Source organism: Bacillus rossius, chromosome 14 (assembly GCF_032445375.1).
Source record: "Bacillus rossius redtenbacheri isolate Brsri chromosome 14, Brsri_v3, whole genome shotgun sequence".
Lineage (NCBI taxonomy): Eukaryota > Metazoa > Arthropoda > Insecta > Phasmatodea > Bacillidae > Bacillus > Bacillus rossius.
In genome coordinates this window covers 27,177,961-27,197,663 of record NC_086341.1, presented here as the reverse complement: position 1 = coordinate 27,197,663, position 19,703 = coordinate 27,177,961, and the positions used below count along the sequence as shown (strand labels likewise).

Below are 19,703 nucleotides of genomic sequence, written 5' to 3'. Positions count from 1 at the left end.
AGGGCAAGTGGCGACCTGTCTTTCCAGATTGTAACCACCCGACTCGTTAACATTAAAAATATTCTCTTGTATACTATCTTTAATAATAATTAGTGTTACTATTTTTTTAAGTTTTAATAAATTTTAATTTTAATTTTGTAAGACCATAAATTAGTGTCTGTTAACGGTTTATCACAGTTTTAGTCATTCCGATAAAATTCATTTATTTCTTAACAGAATAAACTATATAAAGCTGTCTGTCACTATTAATAACAAGATATATATAATTTATGTGCTGTGCTGAAAAATGTAAAAAAAAAAAAAATTGACAAAATTAATTGAAACCAAAATGACGTCTTTCAATTACAACTCCGTAGTAATGAAATTTTAATATCATCAGGTTATTCTCATGATGAAATATAACATATTACAAATTTTACTTTAAAATAAAAAATACGATATCTAAGATACATTCTAATACATTTTTATTACCTTGCAAAGTTGTTCTAAAACTATTATGCTCTCTGGTGTATATGTGGCAACAGAGCATGCCCATACAGAACAGCGCTAATGCCAGAAATCGTGCATTGGAAAGAGAAAATAAATGCCCATTTAAATGCACAGTGCGTTAGTTGTTCACATTGCGGTAACGAACGTTTTTGGGGCAGTTCAGGTGTTACCGTGAAACGACGTAATTTCTAGTCTCTTGAGTGTAAACAATCTTGATTAGTCGTATGGGAATTTAGTGCATTGATCATTTGAATTCGTTTAAAAATTTCTAGGGTTCGGTGTACTGTTGGTATTTATTAAAATACTTTACAAATAACCTACAATGAAGACACCACACACATTCAGCATGATAGAATTCCGAAAAATTATGTTGTAAAGTTTTGTATAATATTAACTTGCTGTTAAAAAGAAATATGTTATGCAAATGTGAACTTAAGAGCTGTTTACATATTATTATTATTTTTTCTTACATTGTAGAAAGATACGAGACTAAGGCCCTTTCTAGAATGTCACGGAAACGTAGATGGATCGTCTGGAACATTTCTCTATTGCGTCTGCTGCTTCCGCAATACACGGAAACGTAAAAAAATGGCAACTGATGAGATTGCATTTCAAGGTTACGAAATAATAATTTAATTAAAATAATATATACAATGGCGCCCCTGGCCAGAATCGAAAATGGCGCCCCCTCTTGGATGGGGTGTTCAGTAACGCGAAACCGTCGCGGCGGCGCCTCCCCCCCCCCCCCCCCCCTTGTAGCCCAGGAAAAGAAGGTTTTATGTCGGGAAAAATTAGAGACAAGCTGATATTTTCGCAAGTGTTAGGACCTAACTAGAGGTATATTTTCCCAAAAGTCCCCACCCCTCCCCTTTGTGCTTCCCACCCTACCCATCCTTAAACATCCGATTTGCAAGCATTTGGATTACCCTTCATATCTACGTTGTTATTTATCAGAGTCAAATTTTTTATATGTAGTTTTATTCCTTATATTATTATCTACAATTAAGTTATTTATAGTTTTGTTCTAAGATTAGCCGTTAACTAGATATTAGCTGAGGAATTTAAATTTTTACAATTTTATGTTAAGTTTGTTAAGAATATTTAAGCTTAAAATTTTATTTGGGACAATTTCATGAAACACTTAAGATAAAAAGTGTAGAATGATTCTTTAGCTTTCCAACGGTATTAATTTTTCATATTTTGGATGACGATAACATGTGTATAACGCTAGATTATGTGAGGAAGGCGCTGCATTTTGTTCTACCCTTGGTGCGTGCTGCAGTGGGTGGCCTCAGGAGGCTAAACAACAGGCTAACAATCAAGAGCGAGTGAACTGGCATTTTGAGTCATGGAAATGTCCCTAACCACCCCCGACCATAAATTTCTTAAGACATGTATACTGCCTTGAGTAACCCGTCTTCCAGAGACTAGTTCTTGGAGTAGTTTTGAAGCGTGCGGTAACGTTCTAGCGTGTATGTGCGTGATTTTCTAAAACTTCCACTTACTCTACGTCACATAATAACGTGAAGTACTAGAAAGTACGGTGTTCATTTTTAATAACTGAAGAAATTTTGCAACAGCTTCTCGCAAATCTAAGAAGGTAAGAATGTTTTCAATAACAAAAGCTAAGTATTATTGTAATAAAAAACCACTTCTTCCCGTGGGCTGTTGCTATTCAGTGGTTATAGTGCTGTTCTCCTACCAAGACGATTTGGGTTTGGTTCCCGGATAGGACCACTCCTTTTTTTTTATTTTTTTATTTGTACCACTGCATGTTCGGCTGTCGATTTTTTTTTTCCTTCTTCGGAGCCTTGTGCTATCCTCCACCCTAGCACTCCGGCCCTGCTTCATTCGCATATTATCATCGATTGTAGATGCTCCACGTCTTAAGATCCACCAGGACATCTTTTAAAATATTATAAATTATAAATGTCGGCTTTATTGCAGTTTTCTTACTTTTTTAATTTGTATCACGTAAATGTGATTTCTATTGCAACACAAATATCAAATACCGTTAGGCCTATTGATGTGTGTGTCAATACACTGTTTTTGAAGTTAAGGAAATTAATAGATCATATAACTTAAATATTTTTACATTTTTGTGTGAGATTTGTAGTAAAATCTTTTCAAAAATTTAATTATAAACTGATTCAATTCAAAATCGTGACTATTTATCGTAATGTTTTTATGGTTCTTCAGAATACCAAACTTACATTTTAAGTAAATAATTATACTATTAAAATGCGCATTTGTCAGTCTATGGTAACTTTTTACTATTCGACAATTGCAAATCAACAACTTTCTAAGTGATGAGTAATTACGTCTTCGTATGTTTCAGGACTGAATATACCTACCATGTTATAACAAGAATTCATACTAACCAAAATTTAAATGGAACATTTAACCTCTTCATGCATAACGGTGTCAAATGACAACACCCTATCTTGTCCGTGATAAAAATAGAAGCTCGAACCAAAGAGATCCACAAACGCATGGCGATGTCACTTGACAACAGCATGAAGTTTACCAGCCGTTCCAGAGATCGCAGCACATGTCTCAGCCGCTCCAGCAGCTTTAATAGTGAAGTTCGTGCTGGTATGGCGCCATCTTGTGGTTTATGAGAAAATGAAAATATTTTTCACACATTTATGTGCGGTTTAGAAGTAAGTAAAAATTATTTTGGTATGCATGCAAATGTAAATATAGAGGCTATAATTTTTAACCACAATAATTGTTATTGTTGATTATTAATAATTTGTAATATTATTATGGTGGCATATGCCACCACCATGCATAAACGGAAAATAGTGACAAATTATTGTAAAATTATGATCGTGTCATATGCCACCACCATGCATAAACGGAACATATTGACAAATTATTTTTTTAACTTTTTATTTAATTTATAGCCATATTTTAAAGGGAATAACCAAATAAGTGTTCGGATTTTATATGTACGGTGTTGAAATATGTTTTAGGACTGTTATGGCGAATTTAAGAATGACAAAGGATGAGGCCTTACACTATTTCTTTTCGCTTGGAGAATCAGATATTCCATCTGGATCTGAAGCCAGTTTCTGCAGCGATGAAGATGGTGAGGACTGTGGTGAAAGGCAAGATTGTTCAGGTATTTTTAATTCTGATTATGAAGCTGCACATATACCGACTTCCAATAATTTGGTTTCCAACACAAAAGCTGCAGTACCCCCAGCCCCACCAACTGCAGATCATGTTAGGGAAAGAACTGTGTGGCATGCTGGAAGAGACAATGCTTTCAGTAGTAATGTTCCCCCTCCAGCATTTACTGGAAGTCACAGTGTGAATGTTCAAGGAAATGTTCCTTATGATTTTTTGAAATCATTTTTCCCAGATGACTTGATTGATAGAATTGTATTTGAGACAAACCAATATGCCTTCCAGTGTGGTAAAATAAATTTCAAAGTGACGAAGAAGGAAATACAAACTTTTCTTGGCATAAATATTATCATGACCTACATTCATTACCCAAGTGTGAGAATGTATTGGAGTTCAATTCAGGGTATGCGGTTTGACTTGATCTGTAATGCAATGTCTCTAAATCGCTTTGAGGAAATAAAACGCTTTCTTCATTTTGTAAACAATGAGTCTAAGCCTACAGATGAAGCTTCAGATCGTTTCTGGAAGTTGACACCTGTCATTACTGCCCTACATAATTCATTCCATGCTGGCCAGAGCCCTGAAGAAAATCTTGCAATTGACGAGATGATAATACCTTTCAAGGGCAGGAGTAGAATGAAACAATATATTAGAGGGAAACCAAAAAGATGGGGTTTCAAAGTCTGGGTTAGAGCAAGCTCTTCTGGATACATACAGTGTTTCGAGTTTTACAGTGGGAAAGATAAGAATAGTCGCAGCACTTTGGGCCCAGTTGGTGATACTGTAATGAGGTTATGTCATGATATCAAAGGCAAGAACCACAAACTGTTCATAGACAATTTATTCACAAGTCTACCATTGATTCGCAAACTAAGGAGTGATGATATTTTGGTTTTGGGGACCCTCAGAATAAATAGGGCTCCAGGGGTTGCAGAGAAACTAGTTCCAGGAAAACTTCTACAGAGAGGAAGTTCTACAGTTGCGACATCTGATGATAACATTACAGTGGTTATATGGATGGACAACAAAGAAGTTCACACAATATCTTCTTTTGCTGGAGCTCAACCTGAAAGTGAGGTACACAGATGGGACCGTAAAGCAAAGGCCATTTTGGAAATACCGCGTCCATTCTCTATTGGAGAATACAATAGACACATGGGTGGGGTCGACTTAGCTGACAGAATGATTGCTCACTACCCACATGGATTCAAGTCAAAGAAATGGTATTTGCGTGTATTTTTCCATCTCCTGAACATGGCATTGGTAAATGCGTGGATTTCATACAAAGAAGCAAAGAATGAAAAAATTCCATTTGTGACCTTCAAAGCATCTGTGGCACATACACTTATTGCTCTTGGTACAACTGAAGTAAGAAAAAGAGGTCGACCGTCTTGTTTGGAAGAAGCTGTACTATCAAAAAAGAAGACGGTACCACTCACAGTAACACCGCAGGTGCGATTTGATGGCTATGAACACTGGCCTAAGAAAGCAGAAGGACGTGAAATGAGATGCCGTAATGATACATGCAAGAAGAGGACACGATATATCTGTAGCAAGTGTCAGGTGGCTGTTTGTCCAGACTGCATGCAAAGTTTCCATACACAGTAAAAAGGGTAAATTGTCATAGCAAAAATATTTCAACTAAAAAAATGACTGTTATTTCTCAAGTAATATGATTTGTGTTTAATACTGCGTGTAACTTTCATGTTCTAAGTGTTATGTCTTTATTCACATTCTATTTAGTCAGATACTTGTTTTAATTGTATTACGTTTGTAATTATTTTATCAATTGCTACGTTTTATACATCCTGTATAATGTTGTACATAAATGCATGGTGGTGGCAAATGACAACACATCAATAAATCATAAATTATTAATGTAAAAATTCTGAAAAAAATTATTTACTTCATTATTTTAGTAGTTCTTTCAGAAAAATTCAAAGCAAAATTTTTGTATTTACAATTTCATAATTCATGCATGAAGAGGTTAAGTTTACTTTGTATTCTATGCGGTAAAGATGCGGAAGGAGATACTGTTGTTGTTACAAAAGGGTTGAAGACAATAACAGAAGCAAGCATTCTATGAAAGGATGGGCTCCACGAGAACTTGAAAGGAAAATCAAGTGTTCGAGTACACAAACCGTGTAGGTAAAACTATACGAGACCATCAAGTATTAAAGCTGCAACTACATCATCACTAAGTCCTCCTTCAAAATTATCGCCTGTTTTGCGAAGTGTAGGAAATAATTTTGACTACAAAAATGATTGCATTTTTTTTTGTGGGGAAGAGGCAATTGTCGATTCTGCTTTGTATCGTAGGAAAAAAGTTCGTATGGTAGCAACATTAGAAATTAAAGATAGTTTGTTGCAGAGATGTGAAGATCGGAGCGATGAATGGGGAGATCAAGTGAAAGCACGCATTTTAAATGTAAGTGACCTTGTAGCCCCAGAAGCACGATACCATAAAAACAGCCATGACACTTTTTCAAAGACAAACCCAAGTGAAGGATTTGTGGGCAGACCAATGACGGATAAAGAATATTTTTTAATGTTGTGCAGTTACATTGAACAAAGCGATGAATGCCAATATTCAATTCAAGAGTTGCAAGATATAATGGCATGCATTTCAGGGAAAAAAGGTACATATTCCGACAAACACCTGAAATATCTTCTTCTAGAACACTTTAAAGAACGCAATATGGTATCTAATGTCTCAGGTAGAAAAAAACATTGTGTGTTTGTCTGATACTGTCCATAAAATTTTTGAGACCTGGTACAAAGAAAGAGATAGGAACCTAGATGGGCCATTCCATTGTCACGGGTGGGACACTTGTGCAGCATTTAATTTATTCAGGGATTTAAAATAAGCTTCAAAAAATATTTATTGTATATTATCTTTGCAGTGTGTGAACTACAGTCACAATGCTATTTATTGGTTAATGGTTTACTTTTAAATCTTCTTATGATAATTAAATACTAGTGCCTAAACATTTGTCACGGGTGGGACAGAAAAAAGACATAGCCTTAGACACAACAAGTTTCTCGGAAAAAACTGTGAATTTATGAGTGTAACACAATTGAACTCATAATAATCTTATATGGGAGGCATTGATCTATACATTACCACATGAGAGGAGGAGCTAAAACACTAATATTGAAAATAATATACAACTTTGTTCTGTCACAGGTGGGACCACTCCGTGTCACGGGTGGGACACAATGAGAATTAATCAAGTAAATAAAATTTTAGACCAACTAAAAACTGCATGTTTAACAGTGAATAACTTTGAAAGACAAATTCTACACTTGTGAGAAATTAAAAATAATATAATCAAAGTAATAGTAGTAACAAAAACAAAATGCCCAAAATAATATGTTGTTGGCAAAAGTTTTCTTTTTAACTAAGTTCATGTTTGTTCATAGACATCCAACTGGCAAGGAAAGTCATAAATAACACTATTTCTTATGTTTTTCACTTCAGGTGTTGGCAACAGAGAAAGAACCTGTTCAAATTGCACATAGGAGACATATTTTTCATCGGCCCTAAATAGTTTGCCACTCTCTCCAACAGTTCTCATGCACATGATTTTCAGTTCTCCATCACCTTCTACTTCACTTTGACAAATGGCTGCATACTTATACTTGACAGCATTCTTCTTGCTGGTCGTGACGAATTCTACGAGCAAAAATGTTCCTGGCACTACATTGGCAACATCTGGTTTTGCAACAAATTGAAGAACATCTGGTTGTTCTTGGGAATCTTTGCAGCACTGGCTATTATCATCGTGATTATTTTCAGAATCTGAGTACACATCTGAATATCTTAGTTTAAAGACTCTACATTTCAATACTTGCATTCTTTTTCTTTTGCCTGTATTTTCTTTTTCTGTCAGCATCTTTCCGTCTTCTTTCCTTACACAGCCGAATAGATGACATTTCTTTCCTTTTCATCTTCTCTCGCCGGATCCTATCTCTTTCTCGTTCCTTTTCTCGATGACTTCTATATATTTTCTCATCCTCTTTAAGCTTTTTTCTGAGCTTTCTCATCCTCTCAGCTGATGTAGTTTTCCCCATGCCTGCACAAACAATACCCCAGAAAATTGTAGATATATACTGCAATACATTTTAAAGACAAATTTAAACCAATTAATGAGATCAATAATTATTACCTACAATATTGGACTTGAAATTAAAACTGCAAAATGAGTTACTGTACTATTGGCATAATTAGGAAAAAATGTCAAAAAGGAGGGCATTGTCCTCTTTTAAAATAATAGGTATAATCTATGAATTTAGCTGACAGTTAGTTAATGCATCACCAGCGCCACTGATCTTGTCACGGGTGGGACAGGTCAAAATGTTTATATATATACATAATTGTACTATCTTCATCTGTCCAAATTTTTTGCAACATGATTCACTCAACTAAATCCTTACTTCCACAACATTATAACCCTAACCTCAAACTGGGTTTTACACAAGATACACTTAAGTAAGTTTTTTGTCACGGGTGGGACAACTAAGCACATGCTTTTCTTTTTTCGATAATATCACAAAAATGGCTTACCTTACAAAACAAACTTCATATGCAGCTTGAAGAACAAGATATTAACTTCACTATGAATAAACTGAGAACACTGAAAGTAAGTAATGAAGTATCTACAATGTTGCCAAACTAGACAACAAAAATTGTGTCACAAGCTGACAACTTTCAACACTTAAGACACAACCAATTACTTTCATACATTTAAATATATTTTCAACTTTTTTGTTTTGGCAAATTAACATAGCATATATTTACTTCTCATTTCCCTGAATAATAAACAATTATTCACATTTTTAAAATTTTGGCTCCAGGCTCACTTTGTTATGGAATGGCCCAGATACAGAAAAACTTAGGAATGTATTGGCTGCAGCTGACATCATTAAAGAAGATATTCAAAAGAAGGCATATGATCATGAAACATATCCAGGTACCAGTGACATTACATGTGGAGGAGAACATTTAATACCAAATACATTAGCTGCTTTCACACAAAGAGTTACGAAAAATAAAAACGTTTCAGAGTTTTAAATGGTAGACAGAAAATGTGTAGTCATAAACCATGCTATTATATCAGCTGTAAGACCCAGATCATTTTTGTTACCACTTCACATTGGCTTAGCTCTAACACTACATCGTTATCTTCTATGGGTATTTGTGCATCCTATTAAGAAGCTTCCGTGTACATTAATGCTCTCATAAATTCAGGATCACTAAATGTCAATGAAGATGCTTTCATACAGCATGATTTTGATAATGCTGATGTCAATGTTCGAACACTGGATGGCGTGAACACGTTTCATGCAATGGGCGGGGTCCAAACTATTACCCCAGATTCTAGTGTTGAAACTCAAGTAAAGGTTGCATGGAAATCTTCTGGAACATTTAATCCAGAAAGCATTAGGATACGATCTTACCCAAAGAAAAAAGCCCACAACGGACTTAGTAGCATTACTGTGAAAGACTACAACGAATTAAAAGCTGAGCTGAAAAATTCAGACTTCACAGTAGCAACCATGTTTCCTCTAAACTATATTTGGCTTTCTGGAATGAATGTCCAAGCAGGATGGAATGGTTTCATGAACCCCATTAACAGCAGAAGGGGAAAATGTGACTCAACATATGTCATGGCTCTTCCATTTATTATTTTGGATAAGTGTGTAAGAGAAGCTGGATGCGAGAGAAACGTACTTAAGCCAATTACCACATCTAAGCCTTTTGCACCAAACGATCTGTTGCACTTAGTGTCATGTTCATGTAAATCTGCATGTGGGAACTATTGTGGATGTCAAAAGACAGGTTTACATTGCTCATCTATGTGTGAACACTGCAATGGTCTTTCGTGTAACAATGCAACAGCCATAGATGAAGATGAAGATGCAATTGATGATGTATAATTATGTATGTAGGCGTTGAGTCGAAAACGTTATGAATAGATCTGTTTGTAAAATACATTGAAGTATTTTTGTTGTAAGTAGAAATTGTCTATACAAATTAAATAGCATGATGTGTAAATAATAGCAAAGTTTTTAAATGAAAAATGCACATAAAGAAGTGAATAATTCAGTAAATGTCACAACAGCTTGAAGTGGTGGGTGGGTGGGTGGTCCGTGATGCGGTGGATGATACTGATCGCTCTTTATCACATACTGTGAATAAGCAGTCATGTATTTTGGTTCACAGCTGCGGTTGTTGCCCAGTCCGGGACACAGCGGGTCCATAGGTGGTGGATAATTGAACGATCCTATGTGGGTTAGGGTTGACGCCCCTCCGAACCAAAACTGGCAAAAATAATACATTAAACCAACTTTGTTTCTGTATTCTGAACTAAAATTGTATATATAATTTATTTAGAATAATTAGGAAGAATTACAAGTAACGTTTAAGGCCAGCGGAGCGAGCTTGAATAGGGTGCGGCAGATTGCTTTTAAGTCCGGGTTGCGAGAGGCGAGTTCTTAAGTCTACTTCATGCTATCGTCATCCAAACTATGAAAAATTAATACTGTTAGAAAGCTAAAGAATCATTCTACACTTTTTATCTTAAGTGTTTCGTGAAATTGTCCCAAATAAAAATTTAAACTTAAATATTCTTAACAAACTTTACATAAAATTGTAAAAATTTACATTCCTCAGCTAATATCTAGTTAACTGCTAATCTTAGAACAAAACTATATATATTTTTATTGTAGATAATAACATAAGGAATAAAACTATATATAGAAAATTTGACTGTGATAAATAACAACGGAGATATGAAGGGTAATCCAAATGCTTGCAAATCGGATGTTTAAGGATGGGTAGGGGGGTAAGCACAAAGGGAAGGGGTGGGGACTTTTGGGAAAATACACCTCTTTTTGGGTCCTAACACCTGCCAAAAGTTCAGCTTGTCTCTAATTTTTCCCGACATTTATACATTTTTTCCTTTCATTTCCTGGGCTACTGCTCCGGCGCCCCTGGCGGGGGCCATCCCTGCCACCCGCTTGCTACACCACTGCATGGCACGGGCAGAATTTACATATGCAATCAAAATAAACTACAAGGGCAAAATAGAACACTAGATGTGTTTCGGACTTATTTTTAACGTATTTAGGACGTAAAACAAACAGGTCTACCACCGCAGCAAAATACTCGGCTTCTGTTGGTCGCACGGAGCGACGTAAACAGAAGAGCTCAACATTGCCGAGCTGATCCGTACGGCTCCGTCTCTGTCTGCGTGTTGCCGTAGAAACTGAGATCCTACATGTTCTTTCTCCGTTTCCGCGGCATTGGTAAACGGACCTGTCTGCCCAGAGGATTGGAAGAGAAGTGACATTTGAGAGACGTGGCATTTGCGCGGGCTTCTTCCCGCGGCGAGTGTTTTCTTCACGGAATCGACCACCCACGGTGTTGGCCGGTTTAGATTTTGCGTCACGGCGGCTGTCATCCGCCCGAAGACCAGGCGACCTTTGCGCGAGGTCGCTGGCTCGCCGTGTCCGGACCACATGCTGCCGGGTTCCTGTCTCGCTTCCGGCAGGCGTGCGGAACAACCATCACGGCCCGCACCGAAGTGGTAGATTGCACCGACGTTTCGCCCTGAACTTTTACAAACGATTCCTTTGGAAACCAGTTGCCAAGATATTGCAACTTCGTGCAACACATGGCTATGGTTATTTTTTAGCACCATAAAAATACGGGTTTTCCGAGATAATGCTGAGTATTTCTTTCGAAAATTGGCGCGTAATTTTATATTTTTTTACGTTTAATTCAAGCATGAATTTTTCAAACCATCGAAAATATAATAGAATATTCAATCATTTGGCTTTATTTTGTTTTATTGTGCTTATTAATGTGCGCAGTTGATAGCGGAAAGTTATTCAAAGAACGGTTTACAAATAACTTATAACTATTGGCGGTACTAAACCCAGTATTACAGCGATCACTATTTTCTAGTGGTAGGTACTGTTGTTTTAATGTAAATTTACAAATATATGTAATTTTTACATGAATATTTGCTCCATTTACAAAAAAAACTACAGTCTAGTAGGTGGTAAGGCTCTGTATATACGGTCAGTCAGGAGAGGCCTCTTGGTGGTATACACAGAACCTTACGCTTTAGTTGATTTCTCAACCCTGAAGACGCCTTGCTGCAATGCTAAGCGAAACGTCGGTACAATATTCCACTTGGACGCGGCTTAAGATAGTTTATTAGACAATGGGTGCGAAAGTCGGCACTATACTTTAACACTATCTTAGTTACAAAGAAGTGTCGTATGATTTTTCATATTATGTAGTATCTTAATGTCCTGAAACCAGTATGTAATTTCATCATACATTAGTAAGTCGTAAATTATCCCTGTTTGTTTCTTACTTACATGAAATAAACGCAGTGTTTTCAAATAACTGTGCATTAATTTGAAGCAAATTCTCTTGCTTATAATCTATTATATATAATTACAAAGTTTTATCAAACAAGTATATTCGTTTTCTTTTATCAGACTGGCAGAATTGATTTTGTTATGTTGATGGTAATAACAGTGCAAACGGTATAGTTTGCGGGAAGATATTTTATAGTCAATTCTGAATTTTAATGTTTACTGGAATGTGTTTTGATAATAATGTGTATTTTAATACATCTATAGGCAGATGAGATGGAGAAAAATTTTAAAATGGACAGAAAAAAACAGGAAACACTCAGGGTAATCGGTTAAAGTAAGAAAGTGATAACCCTGTTTACACTTGAATAAAATAATATCAGTGTAGTTATTAAACGTTGCTGGTAAAATATTTCCCATAAAAATAGTGAAATAAAATTTGGGTGTGTATACTAATGTACGCTCGTTAGAAGTTATAATTACGTGGCGTAATAAAAAAATAACTTTAATTTTGCATGCAAATAATTAATAGAAATAAAGTAATAAAATTACTGGAATGATATTGTAAATACTGTTGCTATGGCATAAATTCAGTCACTTTAAAAAAAAAATAATAAATACTGACTATTCAATATTAATATAATTCATGTATAAATTTAATTATTTAATTTAGTAAAATAATCGACATAAATTTTAATTAAGGCATTGTCACGAAAGTGCTGTATGTTTATTCTAATTAATTATAATTATTTATTAAATAATATAATCATTTATAAAGCAAATAAATTAAACATACGGAAACATAACCTCACTTGTATAAATACACTTGAAAAAGTTTATAAAAACAATTTATTTTACTAATATTCACAATAAATGTATTTTTATTAATATGGACCAGTATTCAATATAAAATTAAGTAAAAACTACATAAATAATTTTTATGTAACCTTTTTTTTTCATCCAGTGAAAATTTCTTTGCATAGTACGCGTGTATCGTAAAAATTCACCCATTATTTTTTCATGAGCCGAAAAAAAGTATAACTTTAAAAATAAAACAAACAACTGCGTTCACAGCTCCTTTCGAGAGTTTTTTCGTACTTAGGATTGAAGGTGGTTTGTTATAGTTATGAATTTCGGTAAATATTTGAAAACAATTACGAGTACATATATTTGTGTAAACTGATATTTAAAAATTTTTTTATGACTTCGGTGTGCATATAAATCAGTAATTGCAGAATGAAGAATTATGCGATGATTTGGCCGGTAATCGAATGTGTTTTGTTTTTTTCTCGTAGCGTGTACCAATCAGCTGGGGTATACTGGTATGGATCCGATGCACGGCCAAACCGGCACAAAATTTCCCATTTACGTCTGTAATAATTAATTACAGGGTGACAAAGAATGCAAAATTATTCTCTGCATTTGTAAACATATTTCGCTTCAAAATATTCTACTTATGCAAGTACCAAAAAATTAAAGAAGGTTGCTGCAACAAGGGCCCATGCTCCAAAACAATGCTCTGAGATGCCAAGGTGCAAAGTTTTCGTGGAGGCACACATTAAGTCGGAGCACAGTTACTCCAATAAACACATGCGTACAGAAGTTATTGAACAATATCCTGTAACTTACTAAATAAATGTTTTCCCAATCTTTCACCACTAATACACAAACACACAAAAAATAGTAAGTAATCTATTTATCTGGAAAAAAAATCTTTTTCAACAATTAAAATGGTTCTCTTCAATAAGGGCTCATAACATCATCACATAAAACTTTTCATACCAACACAACAAATTAAAATTTCTGGATAATGTTTGGTGACCATAGAGATTAGGATATGTGGAATTCTTTTTTTTGTATTCTTCCCAAATAAAGGGCCCGTGGTCCCATAGGCCCTTATTGCAGCAACCTCCTCAATTTCGAGACCCCAGCTGACGTCCCTCTGCTTGCCAAGGCAGGGTTGTGCAATTGCCAGTCCCTTCCCCGGCCGGGAATCGAACCCGGGTCCTCTTGGCCGCCAGCCGGACGCATTAGCCACTTTTTTTTTTTTTTTTTTTTTTTAAATGTTTGGCTGGCTGGTGATTTCCATCATCATCAACCAGCCAACCATCCCCCCTTTATTTATTTATTATTTCTTATAGTTCGAGTGTTTAGTGTGACAATTGTATTGACTTGGATAAATCGGTGACAAATTTTAACATTTACAAATTTACACCCATGCATTACCCGGGACTCGAACTCAGAACCCCTCGCACCGCTAGCCAGTGCGTACCCGACTACGCTACGGAGGTCGGCTGCCACTGTACCAGGCGGGGCGGACATTTTAGTTATAGTTCACGCTAAACTTGCATCACTCGTTAGGAATTGTACTTGTTCGTCTTGGCCTTAAATTGAAAACGAGATTCCTTCGGCCACAGCGGAATTCCGGACAGTGTTCGTGTACGCGAGCTGGTTGGTATTCCGTGGAATGCCGGTCCCCCCCCCCCCCTTTACCATCCCTTTCTTCCCTTTCTCAAATTTGGCGCCTGGGACACACAAACCCACTCCACCGCGACTTGGGGGGCGTGCGTGACCGCCGCCCGTTTGGTCACAATTAAGCGCGGAACACATTTAGATTGGACGATAGTCTGCGAGAGAGCCCCTTCGGCGAGCCACTATTCCCTCTATTTCGAGTTCTCCTTCCCGGAAAGCCATTTTCGGACCGCGCCAACAATTTTGGCTATTTTGAAGTTGTCGATTAGTTCCTTGAAACGAGTCAATGCTCTGTATGGTAAATTTGGAGTTCAGAGATTCATTGGTAAAATTTGAAGTCTAAGATTCATTTTGTTGATGTTAAAGAGTTAATGCGTAGTAGTATTTGAAGCTACATTTTTCTCTGTGCTAAAAACGTTTTGATGATTTTTTTTCTTTTCTTTAATGAGTACACATTTGTTTCGGAAACTTACCAGTGCAGCTACTGTAATTTGTGTAGTTTCCGTTTTTTTTTTTTTTAATGTTGAGACAACGTTTTACTTGCAAAATTTAAATGGATGGTGATCATATATACGTGTAAATCAGTCTTGAGAGTGGCAGATGTTATGAATCACTGGTATGAGTAATGACTAGAGATGATGGTTTATGGGGTTTTAAATTTGACTGTATAAGAAGTTCCAAAACGTAATGTTCACCTTTTGCAATATTTCTTTCCTTATCGGCTCTTATCTTTGAAAGAAGCTGGTTCCACTTTAAACACAACCCATAAGGCGGTAAACGGATAATCAATCCACATGGAGTATGTTTATGTGCTAGCATGCATTATTCTTGTTTTCGTAGCGTTCTTAAAAATCGGTCGAAGAAACAGTAAGGTTATTAATTAAAGTTCTTTATTAGGATGTCTAGAGGTTTGGTGACAATTGATTTACTAGATGAAAAAAAAAATATGGATGTGTCAAGTACACAGCAGAGGGTGCTATTGAAGTAAATTTTTTAAAAATTCATTTCTTAATTTCTTATACGTAATTTCTTGATTAATATCTTATATGTTTCAATTTGTTCTTTTTTATACTTGCTTGCATTTGTTTATTTAGTTTGAAATGTAATTGTGTTTACTTTCTTCGTTGTGTTAACTTAGTTGTATACGTTATTTTGATTTTATTATCACTTTACTCATGTTCTTTGTAAGTATATGTCTAGTAAAGTAGTAGACAACTTCGCCAATAAAATAAATAATTAAATGTTTTGTAATGTAAGCTTACAATTTTTCTTAACTATGAAACACTCAACTCATCTAGGAGTATAATTGAAATATAAAGAGATTAGTTATTAATCATTATAATCTCAATAAAAAAGTGGGTTACTGAGTGATCTTGATCGCTAACGCGTCTCACTCAGTTGTGAGAGTCGTGTTAGATAACCGAGTGGTCCTAAGCCCACTATAGTCACGAAGATTCCATGCATAATCGTGTGACGTAAAACTCTATGTACAAACAAAGCAGAAGAAAAATAAAGTTGGCTCGAAGCAGGACACACTCCGAGTATATTTAACTGTGTTCCCAATATAAAAAAAAAGTACCGGCAAACCATCCACACGTCCTAAAGCACACTAATGTGCGAAATGGATTCACAATCGAATTCTTATGTGTTAAATTTAGCCAATTAAATTTCGCCATAAATATAACTTATGTTGGTAGTGTTAAGAATTAAAATATTTAAGTGTGATTTTTCATGCGACAGCTGACAAAAAGCCTGTAAACAGTATTTTCCAATTCACACATTTTATTATGTTTAGACAGAGCATGCAACAATTTTAGTTAAAATTCAAGGAACCTAAAATAAAAATGAAAAAAATTAATATGAATTTATCATGAGTCAGTTATATAAATAAATATCGTTATAATTCTCCGTTCCCGATTTCTGCCAAAATTGTATACTACTCTGCTCTCATTGTCTGTTGCGCCATGCGTCCGTAGCATTTCCCTCCCATGTACACTACCTCTCTCCCATGCATACGACCGTTCCGTGTGCTGTTGTGAGTGGTTGAACTGTGTCAGCAGCTATCGCGATAGCAACTCGGGAGTCTCGAGTGTAACCACCTTACCTTCGTGTCAGCATATATCGCGATAGCAACTCTGGAGTTTCGAGTGTAACTTAACTTTGTGTCAGCAGCTATCGCAATAGCAACTCAGGAGTCTCGAGTGTAACCACCTTACCTTTGTGTCAGCAGCTATCGCAATAGCAACTCTGGAGTCTCGAGTGTAACTTAACTTTGTGTCAGCAGCTATCGCGATAGCAACTCGGGAGTCCCGAGTGTAACATCTTCGTGTCAGCAGCTATCGCAATAGCAACTCAGGAGTCTCGAGTGTAACTTACCTTACCTTCGCGTCAGCATCTATCGCGATAGCAACTCTGGAGTCTCGAGTGTAACTAACTTCGTATCATCGAGACACGTCGCAATGCGAATGAAGAGTTTATCGCGACCGTAAATTTCGTTCTTTCTTTCAAGACAGCTATTGTCGCGTCATCCAGAAGTAGTGTCGCCTAACTGTATCTTAAACACTTCGTATAGCTGTTAAGAGCGATACGTTGTGTATTCGTAGTCTCTAGTCAGCGAAACGAAAAAGAAAAATTGTGTGGCCGCCATGGCCGTTGCAAGTGAAACTTCACAGATAGAGGAATTGGATATTTTTAGGGCACACGTATATGAAACACGTGTGATTTTTCGTTAGTTTAAATTTTTATGAAACAAATTTTTTCATTCAAAAAGTACCCAATAACACACTACCGTAAAAACACACGCTATTGGAAAGTTTCCATACAATTTTCCACGAGTCTAATTGAATTAAAATTAATTTTCTAAAGAGGAAACTAGTTGTTTCGAACTACCAAAAAAAAGGCATCACTTCAGCGTCTCTTCACTAACGTAGGGGAGGACGGGGCAAGTTGACGAGCGGGGCAAGACGACGAATGACTTAGTTCCACGTCATGTTATTAGATAGCACCACCTAACAGACACTACTAGCGCTCCACACTGGTGGGCACTAAAGAATCGCACAGTGAAGCCGCTGCCACCATTTAGTTGTTTGTTAGATGATGTTCTTACATTTGGTCTGACATATTGTAATTTTCAAGAACTTCGAAGTAATATCTCATGGACAAACAGGTAAGATATTTGGTTATTCAATGCCACACATTATTACCTTAGACAATATACTTTTATTAACCACTATATATTGTTAACCTTTTATATTTTTTCCTAGCGAAAAAATCCAATACTAATAACATTGCTGATCGGGGCAAGTTGACTGGGGCAAGATGACGAGTCGAGTGCTTTTTTACAGTTGTTTTTTAATTGTTCATGCTCTACAGGCTTTCATTAAACAAACATTCTAATTAAAAAGTATTTAGCCTACCTAATTGTATTTTCTTCCTAGGAAATGCCTATTCATGGTGGAAGATTTCGAGAAGTTTTCACTGAAGAGCAGCTAGAATATTTAAGGAACTACTCGACAACAGCAACGGATAACATGTTTTTTGGGATGACAAAGCAGCAATGTAGAAAACTTGTGTTTTACTTTGCAGAATATAGTGGAATTTCGCATCCGTTCAATGTGGAGACCAGGATGGCAGGTGAGGATTGGTTGGCTAGTTTTATGAAAAAATGTAAGTTCAGTTTTCGGAGACCAGAGGAAACATTTATTGCCAGAGCAATGGGCTTTAACAAGCCAAATGTTGACAAGTTTTTCTTAATTTTGAAATAAGTGCGGGAAAAACATAGATTTCCAGCTTCTGCTATTTACAATGCAGATGAATCTGCACTTTCCACTGTATCTAATAGGCTACCAAAGGTTATTTCACCCACAGGAATTAAGAGTGTTTCCAAGATCGTTTCGGCAGAGAGAGGAAGAAATGTTACTATTATTTGTTGCATTAATTCTTGCGGATATTACCTGCCCCCTTTTTTGGTTTTCGCAAGAAAACGGATGCGACCTGAACTTGTGGAAAGAGCCCCTCCGGGAACCGTTGGACATTGCAGTGATAATGGTTGGAGCAATGGAGAAATATTTGTGTTGTTTTTGAAACATTTCGAACTACATGTGAAACCAACCAGTGAATTTCACGTGCTGTTGCTTGTTGACAACCATAAAACACACGTAACACTGGAGGCTATAAACTTTTGCCGGGAAAATCACATCGTTATGGTCGGATTTCCACCCCACACTACCCATCGTCTTCAAATGCTGGATGTTTCCTTTTTTGGGCCATTAAAAACCTATTACAGTCAAGCTTGTGACAACTTAATGGTCACTAATCCAGGGCAAGCCATAACTGACAAAAAAAATTGGTGAGCTACTAAGCACTGCTTATTTAAAAGCAGCTACAGTCGGTAATGCAGTCAATGGGTTCCGAGAATGTGGAATTGAGCCTTATGATCCCCTTTTGTTTACTGAGCATGATTTAGCAGCAGCGAACCCCACCGATCATGATCTTGCTATGGAAAAAGCAGTTAATGAACATCAGGCAGAGAAAACTGAAGAACCAGGACCTTCAAGAAATGCTACTTCCATTGAGCCAGGACCATTAAGAAATGCTATTCCCATTGAGCCAGGACCTTCAAGAAATGACATTTCCATTAAACCAGGATCTTCAAGAAATATTTCTCCGATTGAGCCAGGACCTTCAATAAATACTTCTCCCGCAGCTTCCATTGAGCCAGGACCTTCAAGAAATTCTACTCCCGTTGAGCCAGGACTTTCAAGAAATGCTACTCTCATTAAGATAGGGCCTATAAGAAATACTACTCCTGTTAAGCCAAAACTGTGCCGAAGTGTTTTCGATTTCAAACCATTGCCTAAAGAAAGATCATATGTGAGAAAAAGGATAAGTCATAAGCAATGTGCAAGTGTCATCACAAGCTCACCCATGAAAGCGATGCTGGTTCAGAGAAAAGCTCAGAGGATAGAACAAGAACGTTTGAAGCAATAAAGACATGAGTCTCGAGATGCAAAAAAAAGGAACTGTTACTAAGAAACTGTAGTTCGATTCTCGAGAAAAATCCAAGAAGCTCCAACTTTCGCCAGGCATGACTTCAGCTCAAATATCCGAAGTGCAGTGTCTTGTGTGTGATGAGATTTATGTCGACTTTCCATCAGAAGATTGGATCGAGTGTTGCAAATGCCACATATGGTGGCATGAGGACTGCTCGAACT

At 36.5% G+C, this 19,703-nt stretch overlaps 2 protein-coding genes across 5 annotated transcripts in view; both read left to right on the top strand.

Moving 5' to 3' along the window:
• Nucleotides 1-19,703, top strand: part of LOC134538740 (serine/threonine-protein kinase 26) — a 473,430-nt gene that overhangs the window by 103,116 nt on the left and 350,611 nt on the right. The gene's annotated exons all lie outside the window — the stretch shown is intronic.
• On the top strand, nucleotides 2,639-9,738 carry LOC134538738 (piggyBac transposable element-derived protein 3-like). The gene is made up of 2 exons (XM_063380198.1): nucleotides 2,639-3,152; nucleotides 3,468-9,738. The coding sequence occupies exon 2, from the start codon at nucleotides 3,475-3,477 to the stop codon at nucleotides 5,230-5,232; it is 1,758 nt and encodes a 585-aa protein (XP_063236268.1). The 5' UTR covers nucleotides 2,639-3,152; nucleotides 3,468-3,474; the 3' UTR covers nucleotides 5,233-9,738.